The sequence below is a fragment of the Penicillium concentricum genome (genome assembly GCF_028827145.1).
Source record: "Penicillium concentricum strain IBT 3081 chromosome Unknown utg000002l_segment0_segment0, whole genome shotgun sequence".
NCBI lineage: Eukaryota > Fungi > Ascomycota > Eurotiomycetes > Eurotiales > Aspergillaceae > Penicillium > Penicillium concentricum.
Window position 1 is genome coordinate 9,454,360 of NW_026622755.1, and position 24,796 is coordinate 9,479,155.

General features: G+C 49.4%; 8 protein-coding genes across 8 annotated transcripts; 3 read left to right on the forward strand and 5 right to left on the reverse strand.

Moving 5' to 3' along the window:
* Positions 1-1,572: 1,572 nt before the first annotated feature.
* Positions 1,573-3,113, forward strand: N7517_007311 (uncharacterized protein; the record flags this gene model as incomplete). The annotated part of the gene is made up of 2 exons (XM_056725041.1): positions 1,573-1,682; positions 1,787-3,113. 2 exons carry the CDS (start codon positions 1,573-1,575, stop codon positions 3,111-3,113), a joined length of 1,437 nt encoding a protein of 478 aa, XP_056581291.1.
* A 759-nt stretch (positions 3,114-3,872) lies between these two features.
* Positions 3,873-5,648, reverse strand: N7517_007312 (CwfJ domain protein; the record flags this gene model as incomplete). The annotated part of the gene is made up of 2 exons (XM_056725042.1): positions 3,873-5,580; positions 5,635-5,648. The coding sequence occupies 2 exons, from the start codon at positions 5,646-5,648 to the stop codon at positions 3,873-3,875; spliced, it is 1,722 nt and encodes a 573-aa protein (XP_056581292.1).
* Positions 5,649-6,026: 378 nt separating this feature from the next.
* On the forward strand, positions 6,027-13,928 carry N7517_007313 (uncharacterized protein; the record flags this gene model as incomplete). Its single annotated transcript, XM_056725043.1, has 1 exon — positions 6,027-13,928. One exon carries the CDS (start codon positions 6,027-6,029, stop codon positions 13,926-13,928), a length of 7,902 nt encoding a protein of 2,633 aa, XP_056581293.1.
* A 416-nt stretch (positions 13,929-14,344) lies between these two features.
* N7517_007314 (DNL-type zinc finger protein) lies at positions 14,345-14,971 on the reverse strand (the record flags this gene model as incomplete). Its single annotated transcript, XM_056725044.1, has 1 exon — positions 14,345-14,971. The coding sequence occupies one exon, from the start codon at positions 14,969-14,971 to the stop codon at positions 14,345-14,347; it is 627 nt and encodes a 208-aa protein (XP_056581294.1).
* A 273-nt stretch (positions 14,972-15,244) lies between these two features.
* N7517_007315 (cullin family protein) lies at positions 15,245-17,871 on the forward strand (the record flags this gene model as incomplete). Its single annotated transcript, XM_056725045.1, has 5 exons — positions 15,245-15,289; positions 15,345-15,731; positions 15,784-17,460; positions 17,495-17,643; positions 17,700-17,871. The coding sequence occupies 5 exons, from the start codon at positions 15,245-15,247 to the stop codon at positions 17,869-17,871; spliced, it is 2,430 nt and encodes an 809-aa protein (XP_056581295.1).
* Positions 17,872-18,263: 392 nt separating this feature from the next.
* Positions 18,264-19,149, reverse strand: sld5 (putative GINS DNA replication complex subunit Sld5; the record flags this gene model as incomplete). The annotated part of the gene is made up of 2 exons (XM_056725046.1): positions 18,264-18,902; positions 18,973-19,149. The coding sequence occupies 2 exons, from the start codon at positions 19,147-19,149 to the stop codon at positions 18,264-18,266; spliced, it is 816 nt and encodes a 271-aa protein (XP_056581296.1).
* Positions 19,150-19,816: 667 nt separating this feature from the next.
* Positions 19,817-20,375, reverse strand: N7517_007317 (resistance to Congo red protein; the record flags this gene model as incomplete). Its single annotated transcript, XM_056725047.1, has 3 exons — positions 19,817-20,129; positions 20,184-20,300; positions 20,350-20,375. The coding sequence occupies 3 exons, from the start codon at positions 20,373-20,375 to the stop codon at positions 19,817-19,819; spliced, it is 456 nt and encodes a 151-aa protein (XP_056581297.1).
* A 584-nt stretch (positions 20,376-20,959) lies between these two features.
* Positions 20,960-22,912, reverse strand: N7517_007318 (uncharacterized protein; the record flags this gene model as incomplete). The annotated part of the gene is made up of 3 exons (XM_056725048.1): positions 20,960-21,949; positions 21,998-22,583; positions 22,641-22,912. 3 exons carry the CDS (start codon positions 22,910-22,912, stop codon positions 20,960-20,962), a joined length of 1,848 nt encoding a protein of 615 aa, XP_056581298.1.
* Between the last annotated feature and the right edge of the window lie 1,884 nt (positions 22,913-24,796).

The window sequence follows — 24,796 nt, forward strand, 5'->3', positions numbered from 1 at the left end:
TCTCATGCATCTTTTGTTTTTTTCTTGTCTTGTCCTTGGAGCGTGGTGTTTGGCTGATGCATTGCAAGATGCTTTACGGCGGCTTTTTCTTTTCATTTCACCCTCAACTTCTCTCAACCACCCCAGTCCTGCTGAGGTCTGCTTTGTGTTGTGTTCACCTTTTCCCCCATCTCTTTGATACCTATATCGGTGTCGTCCTCTCCTTGACGGCCCATGCTAACCTCATGGGTTCATGCTTTCCTCAATATTTCCTTCACTTGGCATCTCGCCACATCTCTCTATGACCATCGCCCATGATCTTCCCCGGGCAATCGACTCTCATGACCCATTCTAATCTGAGTGTCCCATTTCATATGTCTATTTACGACCTCGCAACTTCGAATCCGAAAATGCGCACGAAGACGGCCTATCATCGCCAGATTTCCATTTTCTCATACCTTTCATGGGTCTTTTCCCACGAAAACAATACCCCCAACGACGATTTCAATCGAACATTTTGCCGACACTTTGGCATCTCCTTTTCTCTCCGAACATTCTTTTGACACCATTATCGCCCTTTAATCCACTACTTGGTCCTTCTTTGTACAGAATTTCTACTGTGGAATAATCGTCATTCCTCGCTGTACCAAACTTGCATCTCGATGCTCAACGCCAGTCTCGCTGGTTGAATTCTTCGCCAGGAGCATTTGTATTCAATGCATTGTCCGATAATATCCCCCTTTGAACCGTGTCATTGGGGTAGTGCGGAGGATCTTAAGGATGTAATATTGCATCGAGAGTGACTTTACAGCTGTACATAACGAGAATTGCCTGTGTATTACAGGCAATTTCTCTCTGGATGTGTTTCTCTTTGTGAGATTTTAATTGGGTCTGGAAAGGGTAATCGGAGGAGACTTCATTTTTGATTTCCCTTTGTGAGAATGAAAAAAAAAACAATTCAAAATAACTTCAACTCCTGGTAAAATTCTTAAATGATCGACAGAATTAATGAGGATTGTCGTTTCGAGTCCTTCTGATGAATGTGATAGGCGGGAAAGCGGGAACTATGGGGTTTCCTGTCCCTGTCAACCCTTGTCCCGTCGAACTTTTGGCGTTTCAGCAATTTCACTCATTCACTCATTCTTAAGGGCTCTTCTCTCGAGTCCCGCAGTGCCTGTTTGGCTATTTCAGTCGTTTTGAGACCCTGCGCCTCAGTTCCTTAGATCCTGCTATAGGGTCTCACTCTCTCTCCAGTCTTTATTCGTCAAATCGTTCTATTTTAGTAACCTGCTGCCTGTTCAATCCACCTTGAACTAGCATCTATTTACTCTGCACTGAGTACGGAGTACATATTCGCTCATGTCTAATTTACTGTGACTTCGCATCTATCGCATCGTTATTATCTCGGCCTCGCGCCCCGCCCCCTCTCGTTACCTCCGACCCCGGCTTTTACATCTCATTTCGCGATACAGTTCACTCTGGACTGCGTCTCGTTTCGATCATACCAGGAGATTATCGCCGGCTGTTCTGCAGCCATTGGAAATCGGATGATTTCCTTTCTATCGTCTCGCGCATACGCTATTCATTCTCAAGATGAGTCCAGCAAATATTACAGTATGGGCCCGAGACACCATGAGTGATCTCGAGTCAGTTCCAAGCACATTTTCCAGTTGGGACAAATGTATGGCGAAATCGTATTGCAAGTGAGTGTTTTAGGGGATGTGCCCCCCCCCCCCCCCCCCCCCCCCCCCCCCACCCCCTTCGTATTTGCGCATGATTTGGCATCATACTAATTAATTGGCGCAAGGTGGCCTGTCATCGTTGGTATCATCGTCGGTGCGGTGGTTCTACTCGCTGTATTAGCTTGCGTTGTCAATTGTCTTTGTTGCGGCTATCAATGCTGCAAGTGCTGCTGTAGCTGTTGCTGTCCATCAGGCAGGCGCAGAAACAAAACGCCTAAGCACTTTGATGACCCTCCGTTCCACCAGCCTCCACCACCTGCTCCAAATCCGGTCTATCAAGCGTCGCCAGCCCCGCCCTCATATCGCGGTGCGCAACAGAGAGCGCCTTCATTCCGCGGCGCGCAGCAGACTGCGCATTTCGACGCGCCCAAGACCCCGGCCGCTCAGATCAATGAGGACGCCTTACCTGAGATGCCTACCTGGGCCGGTGCCGTTGACAAGCATGTTGAAGACCCTAATCATCGCGACGACGTCGAAATGGAGCCATTGAACACCCCGGACCGAAAACAGGGTGCTGGTACACCTGGTGCCGCTTACTCTGACTATTCACCCAACCCAACCATGGGCGGGGCTGCGGCGGGATACAGAGGATTTGGGCCGACTGATCCGCATGCACGCCGGTCTCCCGGCCCGGGAGCAGCATTGAATCCCGTCCAAGACCCCTATGGCCGACGCTCGCCGGGCATGCCTTCCCATGGGGCAGCTGTTGATCCTTATGCGAGAAGATCCCCGGGCCCGGCCGCGGCACTCAGTGCTGCGCAGGATCCATACGCACGACGTTCCCCGGGCCCACCCGCGGCGTTCACTGCCACTCAAGATCCATATGGGCGGCGCTCATCCGTCATGTCACCCCCAGCCCAAGCAGCTGGCTATGGTGCCGCAGCCCATGACCCGTACGGTCCGCGCTCTCCGGGCCTGACATCGCCCGTCGGCGCACCAGTCCACAACCCTTATGACCAGCAACAGTACCACGACGCCTACGATGACCACTCCTACAGCGCAGGCAATGGCTACCATGCCGTGACAGCACCTTCGCCGGTGGCTGCATACAAGCCGCATACCAACTACAGCCCCGTGCCAATGTCCTTCTCCCCATCATCGGAAATAGACCATTCCGCAGCCGCGGCCCCAACACAAGGCTTCCAGCGCCAGCCATCTTTCGGTTCTAGCCAGTATCCCCCAACATACACCTCCCAGCCTCCATACCGCGCCTTCTCCCCCGGTGCTCCTTCTTCGCCCCCTCCTGCTTTCTCGGCCCCTTCGCCTTCCGAGTATACTTCATATAACCCCCACGCCAACACCACCCCCATTCCAGAGCCTGACAACAACAGACCTCCGAGCCTGTTGCAGAGCGGTAAAAAGCCTACCTTGAATGCTTCTAGCAACTTTTGAGTATGACCCTCGTCGATCGAGGCGGTTACGAACAGAACTTTTCCTTTTTCCTCTCACGTACTTTTGATACCATTCTCAGGCTGTATTTGTTTTAGTTCATCTCGCATATCCACTTACATACCATAACCCGGGGCCAAAATTGGCCATGGAATTGAACAGTTTTCTCTTCTTTCATCGTTTCCCTCATTTGGACTCTTGTATCGGGTCGGCTTTGGTCGACTTGTTTGATACTCTTGCATGGCAGACTTTGCGCGTTTTTGCCTAGCAGAAATTGTCATACCCTTTAATTCATCTCGATAGAATTGAAGATTACTAGAGCTTTAAGGGGTTCTAGATTGCTGATTGGATATGTTGAGGTTGTACTATCCATGAATGTATGCTATGCATACCTACTAGTAGATCAAAGTAATGACAAGGTATGGCCACGTGACTGGCCTCGCGCTAGAACCTCTGGTTTTGGCGTTGTCTCTTGATGGGATCGCGATCATCGTCGCACCATCTTTCTTGATGCTTTCCATTTCTAGCCGAAATACCCTGGGAAGACTCGTTAGTATGAGTATCTCTTACATACGTTTTGGCATTTGTAAAATTTGTGAATTTTGGCTTCAATTTTGAACTCATTTGTCACATGCCATCGTACTGTACACGAGGGAGCTCCCGAAGACGCTCCCCGCTGAAAGACCTCTTCCAATGTTGATCACAATGACACACATTTGTCATGTATGAAACTGGAAGAGAATAAACTTGCCGATCTCAAATTCACTCCTCAATCTCCATCGCGAAATCATGTTTTTTGAAAGCCTCCTTGAAAGCCTCCGCATCCTTCGTCTCCTCCTCATCCGTCTGCACACAATCCCTCCAGTTAATACGATCATCCAAATAGAGCACCTTGCCCATAACCTGACGACCAAATTGCAAATTAAATCGGTTCTCCGGCAGGATCTTCATAATGATAACATTCTCCTCTCCAGATTCAGTCTTCCAAACGCCTTTATGCTCAGGTGCAGACCAGTTATCGCCTTCAACTTCGGCTTCGTTGCTGGGCGTAGGTGTCCAAATAAAGACTCGGAAATAGTCGATCATATGGTGGTTATGGATTTCGTCAGGGTTTGGGACGGTCTTGAACGTCGAATATTCCAGGTTCGAGGCTTCCTTCTTGAATGCCATTTCTACAAGCCGGGAACGGATCTTCTCCACTGGCATCGGCAGGAATTGCCAATGTGTGTGGATACCGTTCGAGCGGCTGACTTCCCAAGTGACAGCACCGAGCTTGCCTCCTGATCGCTCGTTCAGCATTTGGTGCAGGGATTCGCGGTACCGTTGCATCTCCGCGAAGGTCGAGGCTCGGATGGCCGGGTCAAAGATTAGGTCGATGGTCGGGCAGTGTTCGAAGGGGATGATGAGCATATGACCTGGGAAGCCCAGAGAAGGGTAAAATTCCTTTGTGGGCAATGGCCCTTTGGCGGTGGTGATGTAGCTCTCATTGCCGATTGAGGTGATGAGATGGGTGGCGATATTGGGATTTGAAAGGCAGAAGAAACAATTCTCTGGGCCCGGCGGAGGAGCCCGTTCTTTGTGTCGGCGCTGGTGCCCCGGGTCTCTAACTCTGTCGGAGGGTGCGTAGCGTTGGTATGATTCGTTTTGGCTTGGGAGCATCTGGCGCCTGCTTTGTGCCGCCGACCAAGGGCAGATGGTGGAGCCTGTAGGGATACTGGTTGGGAAAGGTGTTGTTGGGTCCAAGTTAAAGGCATAGATAGCATTCTTCGATGAGCCGAAAGTAGGCAGTGAGATGAACCGAGTGAGTTTGTAGACATCTTGACCCTCCTCCGATGGCATGTGAAAGAAAGGTTCACGCTCGAAGAAAGCACCGTCTGACCGAGAAAAGTGATACCGGGGTTTCAGGGTCGCGCAGACATCAGCAATGCATTGTAATTCAGATGGCACAGTCTCCTTATTCCCAGAGACCTCACAGCTAGATCCTAGACGGACATCCTTTGGCCATTGATTGGTGATAAGAATGTCGGTTTTGTGGATCCCGAACAGTGCACGAGCATCAGATTCACTGTATGTCTGCTGGAACTTGCCACTAGCATTACTCTCGGGTTTGGATCTACCCTCTGCCTCTCCCATGGTTCCACCAAGGGCGACAATACGGATACCATCTGTTGTCTTCAAAGTTCCTCGCTTACCCAGGAAGAACAAGTTGGGGCACACTTCATCAGTTGCTTCAATCTTTTCGACCACTTGAGGGGGAAGTGGTCGGTCACCTAGGGTGAAGTAGGTTGGGCATGCCACATTGATGTTCCCCTGTATCAAGGCGGTAATATCCTTGAGCTCATCTTCAGTCGAGCCATCACCGAAAAGATCACCAAGAATGATAGCAAAGGAGAAATTCTGCTTTGGCTGCAGCTTGGCTAGCTTGGTGAACACGGGCCGTATTTGACCGTTCAAGCTGCCAAAGACAATACTACATATGGATTAGGTTAGCTACTGGAATAAATGCAGACCTGAACATACATACCATTTGGGAACCATTTTTGGGTCTGTCTTGGATGGTAAGTTGAGTTGGTACAGGAAAGGGTTGAAAAAGTTGATGGAAAGTTGATAAAAAGATGTTGAAAAAGTGAGGAATAGGAAGAGGAGAAGCCTCGAAAAGGACTTTTTTCAAACACCCAAACTGTCCAAAGGTGCCACCAGAGATCAACTACATGCGACTAGATGCAGGATAGAACATCCCGGGTTCTCGAAAGCAGGAGCTTGGGCCATCTTATCAGCACGTGATGAGCATAGATATCGGCCTCGGAATAAGGAAATCCCGTCCCGATGAACTTTTTTGTATTCCATGCGGATCAGCCAGAAAAAAAGTTACCAGTACCTTTCTTACGAACAGTGCTGCTCGTCAGACCCGTCAAGATGGTGGGGACAGGCTCAAAAGCAAAGCCTGTTAGGCGCCTAAAAACGGGCACCGAAACCACAAAAAATCATCGATTCGAGGGCTTTTCATCACGCATCACAAAGCTCAAAATCGACCCGATCCACCGCGTGCGCCGCGCCAGTTTCGGCGAAGATGAAGACGAAACATCCTCTTATTTTCGAGCGGCCCTTGATCATTGGTTCGAGATGAACCTTTCAGACAACTTTACACAATTCGTACGGCGTGTCAACCCTCTTTCGGAGAGCTTTGCGCAAGTTCTGTATCATGAAGAAAAGATTATGGCTACATTGGTGGAATTCATAGAGAAGAGAGATCAGCTCTCTATGGAGCCGCTATTGAGCTTGCTTGCGCAATTTGCTCGGGATCTGGGCGTCAAGTTCGAAAAGCACTTTGCTACGGCGGTGACACTGGTGTCGTCCGTTGCAGCAACACATCCCGATATTGAGGTTGTTGAATGGAGTTTCACCTGTCTTGCATGGATCTTCAAATTCCTTTCTCGTCTGTTGGTGCCGGACCTGCGACAACTGCTGAGTATCATGACTCCATATCTCGGAAAAGAACGACAAAAGCCATTTGTGGCGAGGTTTGCCGCTGAATCGATGTCTTTCCTTATCAGAAAGGCCGGCCTTGTTTATTACAAAAACAAAGCACCCCTCGAGACCGCCGTCTCATTCCTCTTCGACGATATCTCGAAAGCCGCCGACGAGAAGAAGGATACCGAGAACTACAGGGAAGGACTGATGACTATGTTCTCTGATGCTATCAGGGGAGTCAACAACGGGCTTCACTCCAATGGCATGGATATCCTCCATTGTGTTCTGAATCAAATGCCTCCGACTAGCGACAATCACAATGATCCTGCGGAAGTTATATTTGGTTTGGTCGTCAGCCTTGTCCACGCCACCACTCCTGATACCTTCGGGCCCATCCTCGACACGGTCAAGGTTTATATCGAAGATCGCTCAAAATCAACCCCGAATCCTAACCTCTCGGAGTGCTGCCGTATAATGTTCCTGCTTGTGACAACTCGCAAGGGTGTCAGAATCCAAAACTGGAAGATCGTTCATCAGATCCAGGTGTCCCTGCTTCAGCAGGTGTCGGCGTCTGATGTATCATCAGCGACGATATCACAGCTCCTTACAAGCGTCGCATACGCCTTGCAGGTGTCCCCCATGGATGAGTTGCTGCCTTTCCTTCGCCCTATTATGGACCTGGTGTCCACAGGCCCGCTTTCAAAGTATTTCTTATTTTTCTGCGCAACATTTTCAGAGTGGGGATCAGAGCGATTCCAGAGCTTGCTTCTTTCACCTTTCCAGAAGTTTATCAACTCATCATGGCAAAAGTCAGAGTGGGAGACTTGTTTCACACTACTACGTCTGCATGAGGCTGGTTGCATCACGCCCGAGACTTCGCAACCTGGCTACATTTCCTGCCCAGATGCCTTCAAATCTCGCATCACTGATTCATTGGAGTACCCCACAAAAGATGAAGCCTTCTTGAATGCGCTGGTGAAACTTCCAGCCGCTATCTCTTTGTTTGCAGATTCTGCCACATTGTCCAAGATGGTTTCTAAGTTGCACAGTAACCTCCTATCAGCATTCCAAGATGGTGCTGCTGAAGGCAACAATGTCCAGACGAAAGGCCTGGTGTTTTTCCTTGGCCAAGGATTCAAGACATATGTCGAACTCGCTAACAAAGTTGGAGAGCTTGACTCGAGTCTCTTGAAACCGATCATCGCCACTGCTACAAAATTCTCCCGCCTGCCAGTCTTTTTGGAGGGTGCGCTTGCTTTCATTTCTTCTCTACCACCCTCCGCGGATCTCGAACATCCTACTCTGGAGGACTTTGCCCAAGATCTAATCGTGAACCTGGCAAGCCCGTCACACAGGCTGAGGCTGGTATCTCTCCAGATTCTACGGGAATTAATAGTTCGCATCGCCAAGGACGATCCCTCACCCGTGGAATTGGCCATCGAAGTCGAAGAGAGCCCGCTGACAATGGACTCCGTGAGAACCATATCTATGCATATCCGCAAGCTTGCAATTTTGTACCCCCAAATTGCTCACCGCAGATGGATGTCCACCCTGATCCCCTACTTTTGCTTCGGATTGTTCTCGAAGAAGTTGGCCCCATTGTGGGATGACTCCGCTGCTGCATTGAAGACTATTAGCGAGAATCCCCATGGTGAGAAGATCGTGTCCGATTTGTCCATCCAGTGGCTGTCAGAGCGGGATTCCGAAGCGCCTAGCGACATGCCAACAGAAGACGACGAAAGCTCTTTCGTCAAGAGCCACTTCAAGTGTTACAATGTTGCAAAGGTCGAAAAAGTACTCGCCGCAAATACAAAGAGCACGGAGGATCCGTATCATGTCCTAGCTCAACAATTCAAACAGGACCACACAGTCGCAGACATCCTTCCCGCTTGCCCGCGGACCCATGCACTTCGTGTCTTGAACGCTGCACCGGGCGTTGCTGAGAAACGCTCACGCCAGATTGTGCCATTGTTCTTGTCCTGGGCATTGCGTGAGGACCAAGATGACGCGCCTCCAACTGGCGAGGGCAAGGTTGAAGATGTTGAGACTGGTGAGAGCAGTGATGCGCAAGTGCGTTGGGGATTCCGGGATCGATTGTCCATGCTTGCTTTGTTCGCGCAGTTCCTCAACCCCATTGTCTTGTATAAGGCCCCCGAGGTCCATGCGGCAGTCCTGGGACTGTTGTGCCATGGTAACTCTGACCTGCAGAAACATGCGCTCAAAGTCCTCTTCACCTGGAAAGATCCAAATGTTCGCCCGTATCAGGAAAACCTACTTAATCTCTTGGATGAGGCCAGATTCAAGGACGAGCTGGCTGTGTTCGTGCATGTCGGCGACGAAGAGAGTTTAATTCGACAAGAGCACCGAGCTGTTCTACTCCCCGTCGTCCTTCGACTACTCTATGGTCGAATGATCTCTAAGGCTGGTTCAGCCGCCGCTGGCCAAGCCGGGCGACGAAAGACCATTCTTCGAACTATCTCGCACCTTTCAGAGCACGACTTTGGACTTTTCATGCAGCTCTCCTTCGGTCCTCTTGCAAACATACACGTTGTCAAAGACAACAATGAGTGCGATCCGACTGCCTTCGAGGAAGAGTTGACAACCCCAAGAAGACAGCTGGGTCTGCTTAAGCTGATTAATACTGTCTTTGATACCCTTCAAACACGTATGACGGAATTTGCATCTCAGACTATGGATGTGGTTGTCTACTGTTTGGTGCGAGCATGCCGGGGGATCTACAACGAGGGCAGTGATCGCCCAGATGAACGCCTCTTGCCTGTGCTCCAAAACATTCGTTCAGAGTGTATTCGCTGTCTCAATTTGGTCTTCTCGATTGTCCCGAACCATGATTGGATTCCCTACGTCCGTATCATCTTCAAGGAGGTGATTGACAGCAGACTGGATCAATTCCCCATTGAGACAGCACAGGGTGTTTCAGGCCTTCTACGATTGTTCCACACTTGGGCCGCTTCCCCAAGGTCAACCTTCTACTTGGTGCAACACAATGACAAGGTCTTGACTAAGGTGATTGACTGTCTCGCGGTCGAGTCTGCCCGTGATGAAGTCAAGAATTTTGTTTTGGATGAGATTCTCATACCGTTGGTTGAGCTGTCTACGGGCAAAAAGTTGCAGGAAACCGAAGAGATGCCTGACTTCTCAGCCGAGCAAATTAAATCCGAAGTTCTCTCCCCCTACCTGGAGCACGCACTCTTCCACCTCAGCCGTCTTCTCAAGAGAGGCCCCTCTAAACCCGTTCTTTACTCCGGAGTCAATGCTCTTTCTCTGATCGCCCCCTGTGTCGAATCCTCCAAGGAGACCGCTAGTCTTGTTGGCATTACGACTTATATGCTTCGTCAGCCCGCGGATCGTGTCAGCCCCAGAACCAAGTCTGGTTTGTTGAAGATTCTCGAACACTTTTTGCCCTTGTGGGACCCCAAGGAAGATGCCGAGCTTGCCCAACAAGTGTTTGATGCGGTGTGCTCGATGTTCGACTACTTCAAGGATGACGCGAACAGAGAAACATTGTCCCGAGTTTTCGGTGCTCTTGCTACCCACGACGAGAACCTCAAAGTGGTTGCCGACTTATGTGCAGATCTAAACTCTCGTTCAGCCAAAAGACTCGAGCCCGATTATGCGAGACGTTTGCAAGCTTTCAGAAAAGTCAGCGACGAACTGTCTCAAACTTTGAGCGCGAAGCAGTGGAGACCTCTTCTCTACAATATGCTTTTCCATTTGAGGGATGAAGACGAGCTTGCTATCCGATCTAGCGCCTCCTTTGGTCTGAGACGGTTCATCGACAGAGCGTCCACGGAACCAGACGAAGAATTTGAGACACTCATCAATGATGTTCTCTTCCCCTCTTTGCAATACGGCATCCGGCAAAAATCTGAACTTATTCGCTCTGAAGTCGTCGCCGTCATTGGCTACTTTGTCAAACTTAACCCCACGAGACCCTCTGTGCAGGACATGCACGTTCTTCTCGTCGGTGATGACGAGGAGGCCTCTTTCTTCACCAACATTCTCCACATCCAACAGCACCGCCGGCAACGTGCGTTGCGACGTCTGGCTGGAGACGCAGCTCAAGGCTGCATTCAGGCTAAGAATTTGGGCACCATTTTCATCCCTCTCATTGAGCATTTCGTCTTCGAGGATGCTGCTGATGAAAACGCTCACAACTTGATTGCCGAAGGTGTTGCTACCCTTGGCGCTCTCTCCGAATGGTTGGAATGGGGCCAATTCCGAGCAAACTTCCGGAGATACCGCAGCTACATGACAAGCAAGCCTGAAAAGGAGAAGAACATCCTCAGACTGCTGGGCCGCATGTCTGATGCGCTGTCTAGTGCAATGAACCGAAAGAAGGGGATAGAGAACAAGGCCGACGGTGAAGGTGAGAAGACGGACGTTGTCGAGACTGATGGTGAAGTTGAAAAGATGGATGTTGTCGAGCAGCCCATGTGCACGCTCGCCAAGACTGTACCATCTCTTGCGAAGGTTTCAACGGAATTGACCACAAACTTCATTCCTTTCCTGACCAAGTACATCCACCACAAGCAAGAGAAGGAGATGAGTATGCGTCTTCCGGCTTCTATTACCACTGTCAAGCTCCTCAAAATTCTCCCCGAGGAAGACCTGGCTATTCGTCTCCCGCCTGTCCTGCTGGATGTCTGCACAACCCTCAAGAGTAAAGCACAGGATTCTCGTGACACTGCACGGAAAACACTCAATGAGATCGCTCTCCTTTTGGGTCCTGTTTATTTCGGCTATATCCTTAAGGAACTCCGCAACGTTCTCGCACGAGGCTACCAGCTTCACGTTCTCTCATTCACCGTCCATTCCATGCTTGTGACCACCACTGATCACTTCAAGCAAGGAGATTTGGATTACTGTCTGAAAGAACTGGTTGCGGTTGTGATGGATGATACCTTCGGCACAGTCGGCCAAGAAAAGGACGCTGAAGGATACACTAGCAAAATGCAGGAGGTCAAGAGCAGCAAGAGCTACGACTCTATGGAGCTTCTTGCTAAGATCTCAACCATCAGCCAATTGTCAAACCTGGTTAGGCCTTTGCAGGCTCTTCTGCGCGAAAAGCTCAATACGACTCTCGTCAACAAGCTTGATGAGCTTATGCGAAGAATCAGCATAGGTCTTCTAAGAAACCCTGATGCCGAAAGTCGCGAGATGTTGGTCTTCTGTTACGAAGTCATCAAAGAGGCCTATAGGGACAATGCCCCAGATGCGGGCCCGGCTGCGCCCAAGTCCAGGTACGAGGAGCGGTTCTTGATCCGATTGCAAGGAGCCAAGCGGGGCGAGCACAGGGGTACGACATCTTCTCATGTTTACAAGTTGACCCGGTTCTCCCTCGATGTCCTTCGTGCTATCCTCAATAAGTTCAATTCGTTGTTGACAGCTTCTAACATGTCGGGCTTCATTCCCATCATTGGTGATGCGCTTGTCCAGTCTCAGGAGGAAGTGAAGGTTTCTGCTCTTCGATTGCTCTCCACGATTATCAAGCTTCCGTTGCCAGAGATTGACGAGAACTCACACGTATATTTCACGGAAGCAGTCAAACTTGTTAAGGAGTCTCCTAGCACCAACTCTGAAGCGGCACAGGCCTCCCTGAAGTTGATTTCTTCCATGCTGCGTGAACGAAAGGACACCAAGCTCCGTGACGGACATCTTGCATACTTGCTCAAGCGTCTGGCCTCCGACATTGAGGAGCCAGATCGCCAAGGTGTGACTTTCAACTTCATCCGCGCAGTCATGTCCCGGAAGCTCGTCGTTCCCGAGATGTACGAGCTGATGGACAACGTCGCGACCATGATGGTGACAAACCAGACTCGGTCGGCTCGGGATCTTGCCCGCGGTACCTACGTCCACTTCCTGATCGAGTATCCACAGGCAAAGAGTCGCTGGACCAAACAGCTCGCTTTCTTTGCAAAGAACCTGGACTACAAGCATCAGTCTGGACGTCAGTCAGTTATGGAGGCGATGCACGCGCTCCTTTCAAAGACTGGCCCAGAATTGGCACAGGATATCATCAGCACCTTTTTCCTGCCTATCGTCCTTGCTATGGCAAACGACGAGTCGCCGGAATGCCGCGAGTTAGCGGGTACATTACTAGGAGAGTTCTTCAACCGTGCGGACCGGGAGCAGATGAAGACCATCCTTGCTCCCCTTCGGTCGTGGTTGGAGCAGACCAACAACATGGCCCTATGCAGTGTTGGATTGCAGGCCATGCGGATCTACTTCGAGGCCGAGCAGACTGAGAAAGATAAACAGGCTCGCTTCGTCATCGACATCCTCCCCGGTCTGATGAAGCCAGTTCTTGATGATCATGAGAATGGAAATTGGGAAGCTCTTTACTATGCCTTGCAACTTTTCACAAAGCTTTGCAAGACGGCTCCCACGCTTGCTCTGAGCCCGGAATGCGCCTCGATCTGGACTTCCGTCCAAGAGTGCTTGTTCTTCCCCCACACATGGGTCAAGACCTGTGCTGCAAACCTTGTAGGCTTGTGGATGGCTGATCTGGCCAAGACAAATGCCGCTACTGGTTACGCTTCCCTTCCCTTAACTGGAAGTTCCGGTCTCGCCATTGACAAGCCGGCCATGCTGCAGCTTCTTCGTGCCAGTCTCCGCAGTCTGCGTACCCCAGGCATTGCCGAGGAACTGGCTATGCAGAGTGTACGCAACACTGTTTTCCTTGGACGCTGCTGTTCCCAGAATGGACTGGAACTTCCAAAGCTGGCAGGCGAGGATGTTGAATCCGAAGATGAAGACGAAGATGAGGATGCTGGCAGTGGAGCTGAAGGAGAGACAAAGGAGGGAGCCAAGGTGGCATACAACCGATCTGCCATCCACTACATCTTTAAGCAAGTCTCCTCCCTTTTGCGGCGGGAAACTATCTCCGGCCGAGCAGAAGCCCTCATCCCCAAAACAGCCTCCATCACGCTTCTTGCTGCACTCATCCGCCACGTCGAGGTTGACCAGATCCGTCCTTCTCTCCGTGTCATTCTCATTCCCCTGCAGCACCTGACGGATCCATCAATCCCGGCGCCACGCTCGTCGGATGAAACCTTCCAGAACACGTACAAGTCCCTCGTCTCCAACTGCCACGAGGTCTTGGATCTTCTCCAGAAGAAGCTCGGCACCACCGAGTACGTGGAGCAGATTTCTAGGGTCCAGGCGGCTATCAAGGAACGTCGTGAAGGACGACGGGCCAAGCGTCGCATCGAAGCTGTTTCTGACCCTGAGAAGTACGGGCGTGACAAGATGAAGAAGAACGAGCGGAAGAGAGACAAGCGCCGCGAGAAGGGCTTGGAGCACCGTGGAAAGAGACGCGGTTGGTAGAGGATCTGGCATCTATTTGCATGTCTCATGAAATGGTGTTTGTTATTGGCATACAAAAAATTGGGCGTTTTGGTGGAATGGGTTAATATATTATACGTGCATTGTATATACCTTTTCAGAACAATTTGATTACTTCTGTACAAATCTCGTGCTTTCTCAATATGCGTAGTCTGTTTGAAGATCGAGTTGTCCTTGAAATTAAGGGGGTTGACTGACAATTCAGTCAAAAGTGATTTCTAATGTACAAAGCCCCCTATATATCCTTTTTCCTCCTCGATGCTTGGATCCTGCCATGCTGAGTAGAGAGTCTTTCATCGCCATAATATACACGCCTGTCAAACCAGACAAATAAAATCGACCCCTGATATGCACCGAATTCACCCAAAATATTTGCAGGAACCTCGCTTCAAATGAGCTCAAGTCGACTTCTCATCATCGCGTGCTCCCAGTATTTCCTTGCCCTCCAAGTCATAACTCTTCACAGACCCATCCTCCCAGAATTCCAGGTTACCCTCCGTATGGCCATGGGTCAATGTCTGACCCTTCTCCTTCAAAATATCTTCCAGTGTTGTCTTCTCTTCGAAGAAGACACCAAGGTGATCACACATGATATGGCGCGAGTCACATGAGGGACATTGGATAAGGACAGTTCCACGGTGGTAGCCTTGCTTGGACATGCGGTGCGCAGAGCGATGGCCACATGGCTTGCAGGTAAATGTAATGCGGTAGGCTTCCTCATCCTTGCGACGCTCCCGGTTCTGTGCTTCCCATTCAGCCTCTTGCTCCGTCTGGCTCTTGGGTGATTCGGTGAGAGGGCGAGGAGCGCGGGAGTTGTATCGGAGTTGAGTTTGGGCGAGGATGCGCTGCGAACGAGGGAGAATAGATGATGGGCGAGCTGGGTGTAGAGAGAGGGATTGTGTTGAGAGGAAGCGTGAGGATTGCGTGCGTGCAATAGTAGTGTAGGACTGTGCCTGTGACACAAGGGCATTCAATGGGCGGAGCCCCGAAGTGAAAGGACGGAGCCCCGAAGTGAAAGGACGCATGGTGATTATGCGTGAAGGTATATAAAGGCTGACAGAGAAAGGAATCAAAGATGCTAGAGATATTTGCAACTCAGAGAGATACTATCCACGAGATGAAGAAAAAAAAAACACAACCAGTGAAATGACGATGCTCGGTCAGCGACAGACGGAACTTTAGAATTTCCGGGGTTGGCCTCCGCGGAGAGAAGAGCGCAGTTCTCTTTCACCTTTTTTTTCCCTTGACGTCTCTATTCACTCTCTTTCTCTTGTTTTTACTGTGTGTGTGCCTTCAAGATGGCAGCAATGAGGGCTCGTCACAAGATTCGAGCTCCCCGAAGGGTTCGTTGACCGCGGGGTCAAAACTATGAAGATAATCTACTAACTATACTTCTAGGGAGTCTCCCATGCCAATACCGAAGATTTCGATTCTATATGGGCAGTCCTTTCATCATCATTGACTGAAATTAATACGAAAAATGCCTCAACACTGGCATTCGAAGAGATCTACCGCCACGCCTACAAGATCGTGTTGATGATGCGGGCTCCCGATCTTTACGAGCATGTCAAGCAACTGGAGCAGGACTGGCTGAAAACCAATGTCCGAACTCTCATTGTCGATTCAATTTCTTCGAGCCTCGTGCGCGCGCAAAAATCCACCGATGCGCAGGACCAGTCGAGTGAGAGGAGGGAGGCGGGGGAGAAGTTTCTCACTGTCCTAAAAGATGCTTGGGAAGATCACCAGCTGGGCATGGGCATGGTAACCGATGTTCTGATGTACATGGTGAGTTGCTACGCCCTACGATATTTCCACATAGCTCTAACTTCTTGCGCAGGACCGTATGGTAACAAGCCGTACTCACCCACCCATCTACGTTGCCTGCATGGCTCTATTCCGAGACCATATCCTACGATCTCCCATCCGTGCCGGCTCTCCTTTGACTGTTATGGATGTCCTCGAATCTACCATACTATTTATGATCCAACTGGAACGGTCTGGGCACATTATTGAGCGGCCGCTCATTCGACATTGCATCCAGATGTTGGAGGGCCTCTACGAAACTGCTACAGAGGAAGAGAGCTCGAAGCTTTATCTGACTGAGTTTGAGCCAGCCTTTCTCAAAACGAGTAAGGAATTCTACCAAGCAGAAGGGCAACGGTTGTTGGAAATGGGAGATGCTGCCACGTTTTGCCGACTCGCAACCCAGCGGATCACGGAAGAGGAGGAGCGATGCCGTTATATGCTGTCGGTCACGACCGAATCGAAGGTCCTTGAGTTGCTTGACGAGCAGCTAATCCGGAACAATATCGAAGAAGTCGTCAATCTCGAGGGAACCGGTGTCCGGCGCATGCTGGATCACGATCAGTTGGATGGGTTACAGAATGTTTACCTGCTCAATAAAAGAGTCGACAAGAAGAAGCAAGCTTTGACAAAACTGGTCAACACGCGGATTGTGGAAATGGGCAAAGAAATCAATGCTTCGTCTATACTCTTACCACAAGTCCCAGCCCCATCGGCAGACAAAGGAGAGAAAAAGCCTGAGAAGGGGAAAGATAAAGAAAAGCCTCAGAATCAGCAAACAGTGTCAGCAATCCGCTGGGTCGACGATATTCTCAGCCTTAAGCGGAAATTTGATGACATTTGGGAGCATGCCTTCGCCTCCGACCAGGGCATGCAAGGCTCAATTGGAGCCAGCTTTGCCAACTTCATCAACATGAACTCCCGGAACTCCGAATACCTGTCTCTTTTCTTCGATGAAAACTTGAAGAAGGGGATCAAGGGAAAGACAGAAAGCGAGGTAGACGTTCTCCTGGACAATGGCATCACACTGTTGCGCTACATTAAAGACAAGGATCTCTTTGAGACCTATTACAAGAAACATCTATCACGCCGTCTTTTGATGAAACGCTCTGTCAGCATGGATGCAGAGAGACAGATGATTTCCAAGATGAAGATGGAGGTCGGTAACCAATTCACTCAGCGCATTGAGTCCATGTTCAAGGATATGACCATCTCTGAAGATCTTACCACCAATTACAAGGAGCACATTGCGCGGACTGGTGATCCCGACCAGAAACCCGTGGACCTGGAGATCAACGTTCTCACCAGTACGATGTGGCCGATGGAAATCATGGCAAGCAGAGAGGGAACGGTCCAATTGCCTTGCATTTTCCCACGGGAGATCGATACACTGAAGCAAAGCTTTGAGAGGTTTTATCTCGATAAACACAGTGGCCGCAAACTGTCGTGGCAAGCTAGCATGGGCACTGGCGATATTCGGGCCACTTTCGTGCGCCCCAATGGCAAAGTCCAGCGTTATGAACTCAACGTGTCAACATACGCCATGGTCATTTTGTTATTATTCAACGACGTATCGGACGGTGAAGGTCTCACCTATGAGGAGATCAAAACTCGCACGCGGATCCAAGACCACGATCTAATCCGCAACTTGCAATCGCTCGCCGTTGCCCCGAAGACTCGGGTTTTGAAGAAGGATCCTATGACCAAGGACGTGAAACCCACCGACCGCTTTTTTTAACAATGAGTTCCACAGCCCCTTTGTGAAAGTGCGTATCGGAGTTGTCAGCGGCGGTGCGAACAAGGTCGAGAACCAAGACCAGCGCAAGGTCACGGAAAAGAAGATGAATGACGAGCGCAACGGTACCATAGAAGCTGCCATCGTCCGCATTATGAAGTATGTCTCTCTATATAACTCCCTTGTATATGATCTGACGAACTAATCTCTGGCAGACAACGTAAAACACTTACTCATTCTCAGTTAATGACTGAGACCCTTTCGCAGCTCTCAGCTCGCTTTGTTCCAGATGTGAACATGATCAAGCGTCGCATTGAGAGTCTGATTGATCGCGAATACCTGGAGCGAGTCTCCGAAGAACCACCCACATACGGGTATGTCGCATAAAGTCAGACCATCTCAGTTGATCATTGATCATGGCATCTGCCTTTTACCTGATATACTCATTTGCTCTGCTTCTTTCTTATGATTTTATGATCTGGGGTGTCCTCGCATCTCGGTATTTGCTTTTCAGGTTGTGCCTGCGTTTCTCTGAGCTTAGCGATTGGCGTCTTCAAGGGATTGAAAGAAATGAAACGATCATATAAAACCATCTTATTTGATGGAATGGAAACTGCCTTGGCAGGAAATGCATAGTATCTCTCAACAAGTCCCAATCGTAGAAATAAGAAAATATATCATAAAATCAACGCCCAAATAACACCGGCCCAGGAACCGCTACTCCGCTATGAAGAATGAAGTCGAAGATCAAACCCCAGTCCAAAAGACTCAAAAGAAAATCACAATAATTCCACCTCCCCTCTCCCCCACGCTCCCTTAACACCCTCCCACCTCACAACCCAAACATCCCCCATCCGCATTGTAACCCCCGTCTCATCCCCCTCCTCCTCTTCACCCGCAACAACAACAGGAACCTCTGCCCCAAGACACCGAACAAAAACGACCTCCTTCAACTCCGGCCCCTGGATCATACTCGTCCCACCGGCGTTATCATCCAACCGCCTCAATTGCCGCGGGAATGCCCCCATAAAAGACCCCGCGTAGTGGCCCGCCAGGAGCGTCTGGTGAGCATGCAGGAACGTCGATTCCGGCTCCGACAGCGGCGCCAGATCCGTCAGCGCTGATATATCCGGCACGGAGTCCTCGGGCTGCTGGTTCGGGTTCTGCGAAGAGGCTGTTGATTGTGTTTGCGATGCGAGTGGGTTTTTATTGCGCGAGGCTAGCAGGACAAGGTAGTGCATGCTGTATTTTGTTATTTTGGCTAGTCTGGCTCGTAAAAGACTGCGCACTGTGTATTGGGTGCGGGCGAGGTCTGTTTGGAGGATTGAGAGGCGGAGGTTGAGGTTGGGGTTGTGTGTGTTTGCGGTTGTTGGGAGGGTTGACTCTGACGAGGCGGCTAGGTCTTCGATTGTTTCAATCTGTAGGTGTGTATTAGCGATTTGGTTTTAGGTAGCATTGCTGTATAGCTGCTGTGTAGTTGCTGTGTACCTGTATCCGCACACGGTCCATTATGCGCTCCATCAGTGGCGCCGGCCACGGTAGTACCTCCGACACGGCGCGTTCGGCTACCCAGAAGCGCGTGAGCAGCTGGTGGTCCAGCGCTGCAGACTCCGGACTGGCGCCTGGGCCGTGGTCCACTGACGCGAGAATGTCGTCGATATCCATGGGCTTAGAGGTTGTCGCATTGAGGAAAATGCAGGGCGGAGCGCGATATATGGCGGAGATGGGGTGCCTGGGGCACAAATCAGCCCGCTATATCGAAATATCAATGATACATGTTCATGGATCTACTAGGCTAGTTTAGAATAATAAAGCTGTTAAATTGGTGAGTTCGACTGGCCCGATCTCAAAGCCTTTGCCAATTGGACATTCTGCTCTGGAACCGGGGGGATCTACAACTTACACGATAATCCAGTGAATGAATGAATGAACTAAAGCCAGTCAACTTCGAAAGCGCAATTCTAATTTGTATCATTTCAAATCCATTTGGCCGTTCAGGTTATATCATTAGAGAGAAGAATGTACGAGGGAACCCAGAACCCGATAACCCCAAGGCCCATTCTTTCGGGGATCACAGGCTGCAGGCCAAACGCTCGAACTCAACTGAACTTCACTTGAATGTGACATGGAAAACATGAGGAAGCATTAGAGTAATAAAAGAAAAAAAATCCACCCATGCGGGTATGCGATAAAATCAAAAAAAATCCATATTTCGCACCCAGTTGACAACGCCGTAAACCTAAACCATTAACTTCCGGCACATTTATCGAGAGAAATGCAATATCGGAAGACCTTCGAAGCCATGCTCATTAGGCTTTGGGGAAATGCGTATCTAGCCCTTGTTGCCGTTGGGCGGCGGGCCAGAGGGCGGCGCATAAGGTCCACTGGCACCGTACGCATTCGGAGGCTGCTGCAATTCGATACCTTGCTGCTGTGGTGGTGCGTTTTGTGCACCAAAGTAGCCGTGGTGTTGAGGGTTCGGGCTGTATTGAGGGGGCGCATTTTGCTGGTAGTAAGGGTCGCCGTAGGGGGGTTGCTGGTAAACGGGTTGGTTTGGCGGAGGAGGTCCCGGGGGAGGAGCCATCCACCCGGTTCCTGTAAGAGGGCGTTGGCCATGAGTTCTGCGGCGGCGTGCGTTGAAGCATCTGGGAACAAGGCTTGTTAGAATCCAGAATATGAGATCAGGGGGTAGGACTCACGCGAACCCAAAGAAAAGTAGGAAAGCTACACCGACGATTACAGCGAACGCTACCCAACGACCCCAAGAATCCCAGTTGGAATAACAATCATTGCTGTTATAGTAACTAGAACCAGAGCTGTGAGGGATTAGTGATATGTCTCTTGAACAGTGGTCATGGTACTCACCAATATCGAGGGTATATGACTGCCATGAGGGGCTGATTATTTGGGAAGAGATAAGTGTGAAGAAAAATCCGAAAACAGAGAGAGAAGAATGCTATTCCAAGGATGTGAGATGTTCGACGTCAATGGGGGCTGGTGAGAGCGGTGGGTCCTTGGCGGTTTAGGCTGCAGTTTGGGGGGTGAAGGTACTGTGACTTGTTTTTCCGCCTATTTTGTATGATGATATTGGTACCAGTACTTGCTTTGAACAAAAGGGAAAATTGGATGTTTATAGAAGAAAATTACAATAAAAAAGGACGAAGTAGAAGAGGAATCTTTATAAAAAGAAAAGAAAAGTGAAAGAATTTCTAATCAAATGGGCAGACTGGGTGGCGCAGTTCGGGGGGCTGACGAAGAGTATACGAAGAAACGAAGTATATTATATTTTTTTGTCTATTCTTCTATATTATTCTTAAATACGCACATGGCTGTGGTATTTTAATCTATAATTGTATATCTCTAGAGTGATGTACTTTCAAGCCTTAGGCTTGCGAAAAGTCGACCAATCTAGAATGCTCTAATGCAATCTGTATAATAAAGTTAGCAATGATATACTAAATTATGCAATGCCATCCTATTGACTAACCGGTGGAATGGGTGTCGGCACAGCCGGCAATGCGGTGATACTCGACCCGACTTCACTTCTCCGGTCCAAACTCGCCTCTCTCTCAGCCACCCCATTAGCGTCCTCATCGAGGGTCATTTGCACCGATAGAACATGAATCCGGGGCGACATGTCACACTTCGGTTTGAACGAGTAAGTAGGTAATACATCGAATGTCTCCTGTACCCAGGACATCTGCCTGTCCAGGTCCGGCCCGGAGAGGCTTGTGTTGTTGCCCTTATTTCCGAGGGTAGTAGAAGACTTGGTTCGGAAGACGCTGCTGGGCCAATCTTTCGTCTTGGCGATCGGGCGCGTACAGCACGCGTTCTTGGATACGCTATCCCAGGCTTCGACCACGCGGTCCGTCTTGAAGAACTGGGATATCTGTTCCTTCATGGTCTCTCGGCCATTTGTGAGTTGGTTGTGGGCCTCCTGTCGCGCTTTCGTAGGCGATTCGACCGTGGATTGGCCGGTTCGAGGGCGCGGGGTGGCGCAGAACGCCCGGAGTTGTTCTATGGAGATGTTGCGTGTGAGGCGTGAGGGCTGTGAAGGAGCTGTTTTCGGTCGAACTTGGGCCAAGTCGGGTTTCTCGCTGGCAGATCGTTTGGGGAGGAAGGGCTTGGAGAGCCTGTGTCTGAGCTTTCCGGGTGTGGATGGAATGGGAGGTGGTTCGTTGCTGGCGCCTGCGCCGGCTTCTGCTATTAGAGCACTGCATGATTTGGCCCGACTCATAATTTTACGGCGAATGCCATCGCTCGGGACGGGTTGATCTGCAGGGTCAAGTTTATCTTTAGTGGCAGGACTATCAAACTGCTTGGAAGCCGTCGGTGTCCTCTTTGGCTTCGATAATGGATCACGGGGAAGAGGTTTTTCTGATGTGGGCCGTTCTTTATCAAACAGTCTTTGTTTAATTGACTTGTTTCGACTTGCAGTCTTGCTGGTTTGTTTGATAAACGATCGCTGTGGTGGTTAGCGCTGTATTTGAAACCCAAGGCCTTGTGAACTCACCACATCCTTTCTACTCGCCACTCCAACTCGTCTTTGCATTTCTGTAGTCGCCAAGCCAAGTTGGGCCAGGGCCTTTTGAAGAGCACTGCCCCGTCGACGAAGTTTGGAGATAGCGACAATCCAGCCCTCCATATTGTCCATCATGGCTTGATGAAAAGCCTTGAGGCTCTCAGACTCGAAGCAACCCTCATCTGTAAGCTTCCGGAAGTAGAACCACAATGCGCCCATAGCCTCCTTTGCCTTTTGTAGGTCTTTGAGCGAGTCTGTGATGGCAAGGGTGAACCGGTCAATGGAATGTTCGATCTGATCATTATAGGCGACAACTGATAGCCGGAAATTTCGGTCTTGTAACATCTCATCGAAGACATCGAGGTTTCCCAGCGGTAGACTGAGATACTGAATTCGAGTGCGAACGTCTAGTCGGACGATCAAAAAGTCTTCGGTGGTCCTTTCCAAGTAGCCATCCAACTCATTCACGTGTTTCTGTAGAATCTTCATGACTGAGCCTTCGGATTTCGCCAGGCTCTTGGCTAGGAGGTGAACTCCGAAGACCATTTGGGAGACCAACTTCCAAAACGGATGATATCTATATGGTTGGGTTAGTTCGGTATCAAGTATGAGTATGAGTAGGTTGACTTCTCACTTTTCAGAGGCCCTTTGGCGCCATTTTCGCCCACAAAGCCGCTCGTATTCATCATTCTCTAATAGATCGCGCCGTCGGGTTTGCGCGTCAATGTCAACGACCCATTTAGTTCCTGAACCATCGGTCGTTTCCACAATTGATTCCTCAAACGGGCCCTGGAGCTGGGCAATCGGATGAGACGGGTAAGGACTGGATGTTTTTTCGGTGGCTATTTGCTCGTTCTCAATAGCCTCCTCGGGCGTGTGGGCGGGAGTCTCTGACGCAGAAGCCATGATCTGTCGAAGTATACGATAGTCTCCAAAGTTGAGATTGCACACTTTAGATATAACTCCCCAACGAGTTGCGAATTAGACTGCAATAATTTGAAAACTTTGATCTAATGCAATCCCCCTATCCATTTATAAAATCACAATCGCAACCAGCCCAAAGTGGCTTTAGTCATGGTGAAGATGGCTGGTGTCTGAATCATGCAAGGTATTACTCTATATCGGATCAGAAAGATAAAGAATCAATAGAAGTGGATCTGACTTACTCTGACTTTGAATAAAAGAGACCTTATGTCCTTGAAGTCTGGAGACAAGTTTCACCAGTGAAACACAGCTTCAATGTAGACGGGGGGGGGGGGGGGGGGGGAGAGGATAGACGATGTTATGGCCCCTTTTAACAAAGAAAGTCTATGTTGTATAAATTCTCGGAGAAAGTACCATGAGAGGAAATTGCGCACATCGCTACGGCCTAAATTTTAATCTTTCCGTGCCTTTGTCCTTATTATGGGGCTTTTATTACGTGGGTAGCCAGGGGGTTGACGCCGTCTTTGGGTATATTTCCACCTATTTCCACCTATTTCCACTTATTCCCACTTATTCCCACTTGACACTCGATATCAACCAATGAACAGGTGCCAATGTATCGTGGAAATGAATCAAAAATCACAAGAACTGAGCTGGGACGATCTCGGGAGTCTGAGACCACGGCAGACATAATTTCGGATCAATGAATTTTCCGTTTTAGTGGCCCTATATTAGAGGGTTCCTTGGATGCTCCCTTAAAGCACTTGTTTCATATATTGAAATTAAATAGTGGCGAATACAATTATCATGTAGTAGTTGATAAGCTTACACCTCTTGGTTCTTTTGGTTCTCTAGTTTTCTAAAGAAGAGGAACAGGAAATGATAGGGATTACTTTGGCGAAGCGAAATTCAATAGATCGGCAGCTCTAGAAGCAGTCCACTTCGAAACTGACTATAATTCTATGGAATATTATTATTAGACAATATCTAACATTTTATGTTCAGGCCTCCATTCCCACCTCGGCTTATACTTCCCCTGGTGTCAAGACCTGTGAGAACTAACATGGCCTCATATACTCCGTAGTAATGGGAAAGCAACATGAATCATACCAAATTACTCCGTACATATAGCTCCGTTAGGATAAGCTTTTAGTTCGTCGACTTTAAAATCCTATTCCTCCTATTTTGGTTTAGTTATATTCAAATAGGACCTTCCTACTTGGGCACTCCGGGGTAACTTGGCATTTATTCCAACTTGCAACCTTGGAAGTGCTTGTAATGAGGCCAAGCTATATAAAAATCGTTTATTGTGACTACGATCTACATTTCACATAAAGTACGGGCTCCTTCATCTTGCTTCAATATTAACTAAGTCTATAATTGCTACCAACAGAGCGGAGTGGCTTTTAGTGTTCCTATGGCAAATGTTTGACACTATAGTGTTGCCTGTTTTTAGTATCTGAACAGGTCATACCACCTGCATAATTCTAGAAAACACCTTGGAAGATACACAAGGTCCATAGAACATAGCACGTCATACTTTTTCTTGAGCGACATCCTTGTCTCCTTGCCTACTCTTGGCCAATTGAGATCGGTGAGATCGGTGAGATCCCTGCTAACAAACACAACAAAGTACAACACACTGTCGATCTTTCATCTCTCCTCGAATAGTTGAACGTCCAACAACACTTAGTGGAGCTTTTAACTCACCCCCGCTTGAGGCGATGCTACCGTTTCCCGGAGCTCCTACGGAGATCACAAACTAAATGCACAATCTCACGCTTTTCCAAAAACTATTGGAAGCATAAAATTGCGCTCTTATGTTGTTTCTGTCGTTTTCCCCTCTTCTGGGGCTATAAGTTCCCC